This window comes from Juglans microcarpa x Juglans regia, chromosome 1D, assembly GCF_004785595.1.
Source record: "Juglans microcarpa x Juglans regia isolate MS1-56 chromosome 1D, Jm3101_v1.0, whole genome shotgun sequence".
In the NCBI taxonomy this organism is placed as follows: domain Eukaryota; kingdom Viridiplantae; phylum Streptophyta; class Magnoliopsida; order Fagales; family Juglandaceae; genus Juglans; species Juglans microcarpa x Juglans regia.
In genome coordinates, this window is record NC_054594.1 from 41,646,295 (window position 1) to 41,657,647 (window position 11,353).

The window sequence follows — 11,353 nt, forward strand, 5'->3', positions numbered from 1 at the left end:
TAATAAATTGAACTCTAACATGCTGCTTACGAGAAGAGGATATCAGATTAATATGAGGAAGTTTCGTGCAAATCTTTTATAAAATATGTATTCCGTCCTAAAAATGTATAAAAGGTTTTTTTATGGAATTTTTGGATTTTATAAAAAATTTGTATAAGATTTATATGAGACTTAGAGCTAATTTAGATAGTGAGATGAGATGAAATGGTTTTAGATAAGTTAAATAAAATATTGTTAGAATATTATTTTTTAATATTATTATTATTTTAAAATTTAAAAAAATTGAATTATTTATTATATTTTATGTATAAAATTGATAAAATTATAATCATGAAATGAAACCATCTTTAAATCTAAACAGGACCTTATCCGTGACATTGTTAAGATATTAAAAGAGAAATGCACGTCGTACAGCATCTGTAATGAACGATCCCTCCAAATTTTAATACAACTCATAACGCAATTTACGTAATCTGGATTTTTTGTCGAACAGAGTTTGCCTTTTAAACATTTTTTTTCTTTATTATTTTAAATCCCATACCAGATCGTTGTACTTGGCAAGATAGGATTTTGTAGCCGATGGCATCTCTCAGCTTGAATAAAAGTGGGAAAATAAAAGAGAATATAAATAGTAATTTATCATCTTGATCTATAAGAAAGAATACTGCATGGGTGCTGGAGATTTTATTCCAACCAACATTTTGCATTTACTTATTTTATAAGTTATTTTATTTATAATACGTAAATGTCGTGTAATTATTTTTAAAAAAAAATAAAATTTATTATTAAAAATTTTAAAAAATTAAGATTTATTATTACAGATATATTTTTTTTTCTATTTTATTCATTGATTCCCCCCAATCAACGACCTTAAGTGCATGGCTTTCACTTTCTTAGGCAATAATAGGAGTTGGGAAGCAATCCTCTTTGCGTTCTTTCAAGAATCCTAATGTATAGCTAATGTAGCGCTGTAGTTGGTGTTGGTAGGATTGTTAATGCAGCACGATTATTGGCAAGGGACGGCTCCGACAAAGTGGTACCTCGTCTGCTAGCTGTTCTATATTTCGGAGCATTGATTTTCTTGTCCCATATGTTTATCAGATTCTAATTACTCTGCATCCGTTCAATCAGCTTTACTTTTTAGCGATTTGGGTAGTTGGTGCAGGTAGATTATATGGTTGTAACTAAGAAAAGAGAATCATTAAGAAAGATCATTAATGGTACTCATTTTGAATTCCTGTCACTGTCCTTGATTCGTTTGGTCCTGATAAATGTCCCATCATTTTTTGGGTATCTCGATTTCGTTCTGATCAGGATCCAAGATTTAAGGTAATTTAAGGTTTTTGACACTCAGCGATGTCCCATCATTATGAATCCTTTACACAGTGAATCCTTTGCCTTAGGCATTGTTTGGGAAAAAAAGAAAAGAGAGCTATTATTCGGGTCAGCCTCAATTTACGTTGTCCCAATATCTTTCTGGGCTCTAAAGGGGGTGTCCGATTTACTGCAGAAAGGAAACCGTCGAACACATTGCTTTTGACAGCCAAAGAAAAGTGGAGGCCAGGTGATTAGAGTTACTTAGAAAGAGTTGGCCGGCCTTTGTAGCAGAATCGTGGTCATGTTTTGAGATGCAAATGTTCATCATTACTATTTGGAGGTGTATGTTTGTTTATCTTCTGAATGAAAATAAAGATTCCGGGATCGTTGAATACTAGACATCTAAAACCTAACATACAAGATATTACAATCTGGTTTTTGTTTAGTAAAAAGAATAATAATACATACCATCGTGAAATACATAAGTGCCGTACAGTCATTTTAAAAGAGTAGGGTCAATTATTAAAAAAATAATATCATATATATTTATGTTTTTCAAAATGATTACACGACGTTTACGCACTCATGATTGTAACTATAATTTATCCAGTAAAAATGATCCCCTATAGTCTATAGGTAGCAATGCTTTATTGATGAGCAGAAATGCAATAAACTCCATATTTCGTCTGAATAACCATAGTTTCCTTGCAACATGAATCATCCTCTCTCGCTTACGTTTCTTTGTACTCTTTGTTCTAATTTTCTTACGTGACTCTCCAACTTCATCTATCAAATAGTTGTGTACAATATCCTTTACTTCGTGATCGAGCAACTTCCTATGATCCCGGGAATCCATCCCATCTTCTGAAAATCTATCTAGCATGCTTGCAATTTCATTCAAAGCTTCAACCTGTAAAGTTAACGAATAACTAAGCATCAAGTATCAAAAACTATTAAAAAAAAAACATATATAATGATCAATGATGTATGAGTAGCCTAGTAAACATCAGATATATAGCTAATTATGCGAAGCCTTACTTTTCCCTTAAATTCAGACTCAACAGATCACGCAAGCCTCCTTACAAATTTACGAGTAATTTTCTCTGGTACCACTGCATATACTCCCTCTCGTCCACGTCATCATCACCTTCCACGATATGAAGTCGATGCATTGATCATGACCACTCGTCAAGCTCAGATTGCATTTTGTCCCCAAGATGTCAACCCCGTCATCATATGCACGGCTCACTCTCCCATCTCTGTACATCCTTAGGGATTCCTTGAAGCATGCCAAATTGCCCAAGGTCCGTTTAATTTTAAATATAAACAGATGGTCTCAACTTTATCTCAATCTCAATATAATCAAAAAAAATATAATCATTTTTCAGTTTCAGATTTTTAAATTTTCAACTTTTTTCATTTGATTATTATATAATTGTTGTGATTTTTTCAAATTTTTAAGCAAAATACAAAAAATAATTCAACTTTTTCAAATCGTAAAATAAAAATAATATTAACGAATTTTAGTATCACAATATTTTAATTTTATAATATTTATATTCAACATTTTATTTCTCATTTTTTAAAATCTCATAAATCATATTGACTCAAATCATTTGACTACTATTTACAATCTATCTTATTATTATTTATATATTTTTCATCTCATTTCAAATGTATAATCAAACGGGACATAAGGCAACATCCTAGGAGATGTTTTTTTGCCTCAAAGCATATAAGAACAGTCTTCTCAAACCATACTTTTTATAAACCAACCTATGGATATCCCAATGTTTCATTGAGAAATTTGAATGGGAATTTTACTTCCTATAGAGACATGCAGAATATTAAGGTCTCGATTATTTTCACAGATGATTTGAGTTTAAATAAAAGTTTAAAATTAAATAAAATATTATTAGAATATATATTTTAAATATTATTTTTGTTTTGGTATTTGAAAATATTGAATTGTTTATTTTATTTTGTATAAAAATTTGAAAAAGTTGAATTGTTTATTTTATTTTATATAAAAATTTAAAAAAATTATAATGATGAGATGAGATGAATTAAAAAATTTTGTAAAAACAAACGAGTCCTAACAAAAACTCACAGGACAAACAGAGTCCAATATATATATATATATATATATATATATATATATATATATATAATAAAAATAACTCAGAACCCAGTCAATTACTGTCACGAATAAAGTTTAGACTTTGAGAAAAAGTCTCCCAATTTCATAGTTTTAGATCAACGTCTAATGAAGATCGGAGGCTACGAAGAACTTCCAATGTTTATTAGTAGCTGTCCGAGGGGGCCAATTAACGAGCCATTTGAATAGTGAGTCGAGAAGAGATAAGTTTAGATGAAAATTAAATAAAATATTATTTTTTAATATTATTATCATTTTTAAATTTAAAAATATAAAATTATTTATTATATTTTGTGTAAAAATTTAAAAAAATTATAATAATTAAATTATATGAGTTGAGATCACTTTTGTATCCAAATCAGACGTAAATGTATCATAATGATGAAAACAATTAGTATTGTAATTTTAGATTGAGTGGGGCTACCATGTCGTCTCACTCTTATCGCTGGCGTATCGCTCAATGGTTTTTTTTTTTTTATTTTTTTATTTTTTTAATATATTTAAATATTTTTAAAAAAATAAAAAAAATATATTAATACATTTAAAATCATTTATTTAATCATTAAATAAAAAAAAATTTTGACCGCTAAGCGATAAGTGTAGGGTGGCAAACTAATTTTTCCCTTTTAGAATTTACAATAATTTTGACGTTACAATCATGACACGACATTACACGTGAGCCTGTGGCAGGCATTTTTGCACATGCTAAATAATTGTGCAGGCGAAACGGTTAAAATTAAAAACCAGAGGTTTTGATTATGGTCGTGCACATAATTCACGAGTTATGAAACAATAAGAACATTTGGTCACAAGAACTCCCATTCCCTCATCTATCCATTTGTTTTATGGTTGGATTGTGAATGTAAGAATGCTCAATCAAAGGAAACAACACAACAAATTAACCGTTGGCCGACTCGTACGATGGATAATGAATAGAGTCATTTTATGTGAAATTATTATTTATCTTAAAAGGTTAATCTGATAAGAATAAATAGATTTTTATTATTTATTTTATATCTTAATATTCTCTCTCACATATATGTCAAACTTATTCTCAACAGGTAGTCTAACACTTGAAATATTTAATTAAATGAAATAGAGTGTAGAGTCATGATTCGAACTTAAAATATCGGTTCTGATACTATATAAAATCATCACTTGTCTTCAAAACTTAAATCAATGAGAAGGAATAGATTTTTATTATTTATGTTATATCTTAATATTTTGATTTCTCTAGCAAATTGTCAGGATTGGCCTGACAAGGGAGTGTTTGGCTCGATATTTATTTGAGGATGAAAATCATTTTGATTAGACTCGAAAAAGAATTTTGATACAAATTAACTATTATTTACATCATACACTTTACACATAACTTTTTATAAGGTGTGGAGATATTTTTTATAGGGTATATGAATATTTTTTATAGAGTGTATAAATATTTTTTATAAGATGTGAGATGTTAGATGATGAATAGTAATTGATGAAAAAATTTGTTCCTTAAAAAAAAAAAAAAATATGGAATAGGAATGTCTACCTTTTGTGCTCAATCCAGCACTGGAATAGGAATGTCTCTCGTGAGTGGGCTGACCGCGTTACCCAAAACCCTCCTATCTCTCCCTTTATCCAAACAGGAGTATTACTCTGCATATAAATGCGAGCTTTGTCACTCACAACGTTAGAAAATGTCCTCCTTGGTCAGGAGCAATTACAGTCGCCAACTATCTTCAACTGCCATGGCAATGTGCTCAAGCTTTTGCCCTCAGATTCCAAACCAATCAAGAGCAAGACCCAGTTGCTCCTTCCCCAAAAAACCACTCTACGCCTTTTCTGTTAAGGCTCTCTCTTCTCAGACACCCAATGCTTCAGTTAAGGGTATTCTCTTAAACTATCTTGAGGCTCTTTTATTGGGTATTCTCTTTTTTACTCCCTTTTTAAAAATATTTTCAATGGATAAAGATTTCGGAGCCTGATTTGGGGCGCTTTTGTTGTTTAATGGAAGCTAGAAAAGCCTTTGCAAATTACTGAATTAGGGCGACTGTTTGATTCTTTAGGCGCTACTATTTTGAAGGAATAAACATTTAGCATTTGAGTACAGTTGTAATGAATTATGGTCCTTCCTTTTATTGGCAATAGTTGATGTCGTACGATAACATTGCCGATAGATGTAAGTATGGTTGTGCGGCAGTGGAGGCGGGAAACAAGGAAAGGTATTGTGCTGAGGTGTGGCACGGTGATGGCATTTGACAATACTGATGTCATTGATCGTTTTGGCGGTGGCTGCAAGGACAAGAACAAATTCAGTTTTTGTTTTTCCTTTTCTTTTGGGTGGGAGGATGAAAAATGGTGGTGATGCTGGTGGTTAGTGATAAGGATTGTGGTAGTGTGTAGTGGCGGCTGCAGGGGGCTTGAAAAATTGAATTGGCGAGGTGGCAGTTACGGTGGTGGTGGTGTTGGAATATGGAAAATCTTTTCTTTTCTTTTCTCACTCCAATTCCTTTTTTGAATTTACAGACAATGAATTGTCAGCACGGATTGGATTTCTAGGTCTTGGAATAATGGGTTCTCCAATGGCACAGAACCTTCTTAAAGCCGGGTATGACTAAAATTTTCCTTAATTAGCCGAGAAACCCGACCATAATTAAATTCATTGGAAAAATTTATTATGTCCATGCCATAGGGACTGGATTCTTGAGTTGACTTGATTATTTGGCAATAATTTTCAAGGATTTTTTTTTTTTTTTTGGTGACATATTGAAGTCATATTCTCGTTTGTGACGTATTGAAGTTCATAACTATTCTGTATTTTAATCCCCTACTTGGCATGTCAGGTGTGACGTGACCATTTGGAATAGGACCAAGAGCAAATGCGATCCTCTTATCAGCTTGGGTGCAAAGTAAGTATGTGGTAGGCTGTCAAATTGATATCTCTATGCACTTTTGACATCATTGCTGAATACCCTCAATAGTGATGATCTCAATGTTACAAGTATTGGATGAGATTCTTGAGACTTTAAACTTTCACTACTTCACACTATTGGTTTGGCCAAGGATCACTATTGACCCACCCTAACGACTTGGTCATCTGGAGTGATGACCCAAGTCAAAGTCATGTTTAAGTTACACTCCAAATGGACCGGTCAATATCATAATTGAAGTTCCTTGGATAGATTAGAAAGGCCAAGAACTTCTCGTTCGTATGTGATATTGGATCTCATTCACCACACCGAAGAGATAAGGGGTGTTATAGTCTCCCCCACTCAAATATGTGATGTACTTTTGGTTATAATTGATTCCGATACCATTTGTAATGTCCTAAATAAAATTCAAGCCACATCTAAGCCTATATTCTAGAATGACCAAAAAATGTTACAATTGGAGCTCATGGAATCGTTATAAAGGCCAAGAACTCCTCAGTCATGGACATATGGGATCTTATTCACCAAGCTTCCATTTACCATGCTTCCATGGATGTGAGGTGTTACTCCTATAAAAAAAATGATGTGGGGTCTTACCTTTGGAGCTTGAATTCCCCTCATAGAAAGGCATATTAAAAATTATTGGAGGCATATAAAAAATTATTGGCCCTAAAAGGTTGTGGTTTTCATATCTCGTTCAGTATTAGTGTTTGACGCATGAACATGCATTCTCTAGCTTGTTGAATTTTATGTACCTGGACTAGTTTATCATTGATTGTTGTTGGTGCTCTCATCCGCAACTTCGCAAAACCCATACTGAGAGCTTTAATATGGGAAATTTTGTTATCACGATGGTTGTTCTTTTATGCAGATATAAATCAACCCCTCAGGAAGTAGCTATTTCTTGCGATGTCACATTTGCCATGCTTGCTGATCCTGAAAGTGCAGTGCGTATGTTTCATTTAGATTTTTTCCTTGCTTTCACTACCATCCCAGTTATAACAATTTATAGCTACTCTTTATTAGGTGGAAGTTGCTTGCGGGAAGCATGGGGCTGCTAGTGGAATGAGTTCCAGAAAAGGGTAATATCTATTCGTGTTCCTTTCATGTTTATGCAATTTTTTTTTTTGATAAGTTAGAACTTTATTAAGCACAATGAAATAGGTGAAGCCCGAGTACACAGGAAGTATACACAAGAAACACCTAGTTACATTCTAAAACTTAGAAAAACGACGACAAGAACTCATTTACAGCCCCACCCTTGAGTACAATAGCAGAGAACCAGCAAAGTAGAGTGCTTATAAAAAACTTCCATAATGCATCTCTATTGCGTTCCCGATCATTAAAGCACCTCTCATTTCTCTCCAACCAAATACACCACATAATACACAAAGGTATCATTTTCCATGCAACTGCCACTTGGGAACAAGTATGCATTTGAAAGTTGGTCCAGCTTTTAGGAAATCAACCACTGCTTCTGGCATAACCCAGCACAGCCCAACCCTTCCAAACACACCATCCCACAGCACTTTAGCTATTTCACAATGAAGTAGTAGATGGTTCACTGATTCCTCTTCTTTCTTGCACATAAAGCACCAATCCAAAACAATCATTCCGCGCTTTCTCAAATTATCTATAGTCTGAATATTCCCTATTGCTGCTGTCCAAACAAAAAAAGCCACCCTTGACGGAACATGAGCCTTCCAAAATATGCATTTTCTCAACCATATATATCAGTCACTGCTCTGAGAACTGTATGAGAAGGCTACTAAAATCCTCTCAAACTTTTTCATATATGTGTTGCCATTTGCAGGTATGTGGATGTTTCAACAGTCGACGGTGCCACTTCTAAATTGATTAGTGGACATATTAAAGCTACCGGGGCATCATTTTTGGAGGTGAATTTTTTTCAATATCGTTTCAAAATCTTTTCAATGCATTATAAAGTGCAAATACCGTGCACTTTCTGCAACATACTCCTCAAGGACACCATAATTGTATTTTCTGCAATCTTCATTAAGCTTTTGCACTGTTTCTATAGGCTCCAGTTTCAGGCTCCAAAAAGCCTGCAGAAGATGGACAACTGATATTTCTTACAGCAGGTGGGCCAGCTCTATTTTTTTTATCCAATGTATTCAATTCATTGATGGATTCCAGACTTGAAGTCTTTTCGTATTTAACACAAAACTCAAATGTAATTATCAAATTTAAAAGTTATGAAATTCTATTTATATATTTGTTGATAAGTAAGAAATATTCGTTTGAATATAATTTGATGTATTTGCATCGTTCGTTCTTTATGTAATTATATGATTAGCCTGGTCCTAATTTCTGTACCATTTTTGTTATATCCTTTGTTCAGAATATAGCTTTTTGTATACATTGTTAAGTCCATGTCCATGATACCATGTAGGAAACCTAACAGAAATAGACCATTGGCTGCATTTTTTCAGGTGACAAATCTCTGTATGAAATGGTTGCTCCACTTCTAGACATCATGGGGAAGGTATTATCGTTTCTAGTAACCTAGTATACTCTCATTACCCATTTGAAGTCTGGCTGCAAAATTTTTGCTTTTTCCAGTCAAGATTTTACCTAGGGGATGTTGGAAATGGAGCGGCAATGAAACTTGTTGTCAACATGATCATGGGAAGGTTCTGCATATGATTCCACTAAAGTTCCTTAATAAATGTGTTTCTGTTGTTCGGTTTTAGTGAAAACGCTTCCTTTAACTTTTTTCTACATTTTGTAGTATGATGGCATCATTTTCTGAAGGATTGCTTCTCAGTGAGAAAGTAGGACTGGATCCAAGCGTACTAGTAGAGGTACAACTCGCCATATCTTGCTGGATCATTGGCTCTATGTCACCTTCAATTAAACTCCACCTGCATTGATTCTCTCTCTCTCTCTCTCTCTCTCAGTGGGTTTTTATCATTGTGGCAGAATAGTCAGACACAGGCTGCCATGTAGTTTGTGCTAGTTGAGTCTGATTTTGCGCATACGATGTAGGATTGGTCACATGAGACCATGTCAAGTGTAGGGATTTGTCTATTGTTAGCCAGTTAATTATTTAACCCATTTCAGGGTCCCTCCCACCACTTTTGCCACACTAGTAAATTCTCCTAATCAAGACTTTGACCTAATATGCCTGGTGGAAACTTTTTGGAAATGAAACAGTTTTGTTGCCATTTGTCCAAAGGGCAAAATAATAATAATAATAAAAATAAAAAAATAATTGCTTTGGCCTATTCGTTTTTCTATGTCTGAAGTATAAGATAATTCTACATACTCTCAAGTAAGGCACGGCTTGTTAACACAGCACAAAAGTGATTTTTTTATACGTATAGAAAAAAAAGAGAGAGAAAAAAAAGAAAGAGTTCTTCTATATAGCATCTACTGTAGTGGTGCACACAATGCACACTGAAGAGTAATCAGGTTTGATGCCACTATTTTATTAGTCACTGGCTTTTCAGGGAATATCGTCCCCTCGTGATGAAATCTTTCTTTTTTTCTTGTGTTAGGTTCTCTATAGTTGTAGTCCATGAACAATTACTTGCCCATTGTCTTTCCAATTAAGAATCTAGTTTCTATCCCGAAAGAAAGTTGTCATGAAGGTTTCTTTAAAATCTTTGCAGGTTGTCTCACAGGGTGCTATTAGTGCACCAATGTACTCAACCAAAGGACCATCAATGATCCAATCCCTGTATCCACCCGCTTTTCCTTTGAAGCATCAGCAGAAGGTTTGTAATTTTGCTGGACTGTCCCGCAATCACATCAACACATTCTCTGGTCTAATGGCAAGGTTAACGATGACAGGACCTGAGGCTTGCTCTAGGATTAGCAGAATCTGTTTCCCAGTCTATTCCAATTGCAGCAGCTGCAAATGAACTGTATAAGGTTGCAAAATCTCATGGCCTTAGTGATCACGACTTTTCAGCCGTCATCGAAGCATTGAAAGCTAAATCGCAGAACTCTGCAAAATAGAAGAAGTGTTCATCTTGCATCAGGATTAATTTGTTTTACAACAGGTGATAAGAAGGAGATTATATGATATTTAGTTGTTCGGATGAAAATGTAGGCTGTTTTTTGGTGTTCTTAACCTTGGATGCTTTTCATGTGGTTTGTGTGTTTCTTGTAGGGGGCCACGACTGAATCCACTTGCGTAAGCGAAATACTTGATGACATGCGTAATAGAAACGTATTTCTCGGATTCAATTTCTCCAGAAATTTGTAACTTTCACTGTCCCATGAGACGTCTGAAATTTCATCTGTACAATAGCTCCTGATATTTATGTTATTTCAATAATATTTTTTAATAAATATATAAAAAATTTCCTTTTTGGGGTTAGGCTTTGCTTGGGAGTTCGGGGAAATGAAATGGAACGGAAAATAATATAAAGGAAATGAATGGAATGAATGCAATATTTATGTTTTGGATGTTCTAAACAAAAAGGAAGGGAAAGAAATGGAAAATAAATAATCTTATCTAGAAGTATATAATATGTAGAATATAAATGAATATTTTGTAACAGCATTACTATTATGCCTTTTAAAAAAAATTAGAATAGGAAAGTTTTTCAAAAAAGAAAATTACAGTATTAGATGAGGATTTTCTTTTGTTTTTATTAGATAATATATTAATGAATGGAATAGTAAGATTAATAAAAATTATGACTTTTTTGGAAAGGGAATGTACGTGATCTAATTGCACTCAAATAACTTTTTATATTTATATCTTGAAATAATAAAAGAGTAATGCTACATATGGTCGTGAAATATATAAGCGTCGTGCAGACTCTTTGAAAAGAGTGGGTCTACTATTAAAATTTTTTTTTCATGCAAGTCTGTATTTATTTATTTTTTTCAAAGTGATTGCGTAACGTTTGCACACATACGACTGCAACTATCATTTCTTATAAAGAAATGATATTTGTAGTCTTAAAATTTGCAAACTTCATGCACT

General features: G+C 33.4%; 1 protein-coding gene across 1 annotated transcript; it reads left to right on the forward strand.

The window, feature by feature from the left end:
- Window positions 1-5,082: 5,082 nt before the first annotated feature.
- LOC121260199 (glyoxylate/succinic semialdehyde reductase 2, chloroplastic) lies at window positions 5,083-10,730 on the forward strand. Its single transcript, XM_041162044.1, has 13 exons — window positions 5,083-5,347; window positions 5,987-6,068; window positions 6,304-6,369; window positions 7,262-7,337; window positions 7,417-7,472; window positions 8,204-8,288; window positions 8,432-8,492; window positions 8,844-8,896; window positions 8,974-9,044; window positions 9,143-9,215; window positions 10,026-10,130; window positions 10,207-10,418; window positions 10,529-10,730. The coding sequence occupies exons 1-12, from the start codon at window positions 5,158-5,160 to the stop codon at window positions 10,372-10,374; spliced, it is 1,086 nt and encodes a 361-aa protein (XP_041017978.1). The 5' UTR covers window positions 5,083-5,157; the 3' UTR covers window positions 10,375-10,418; window positions 10,529-10,730.
- Window positions 10,731-11,353: the final 623 nt, after the last annotated feature.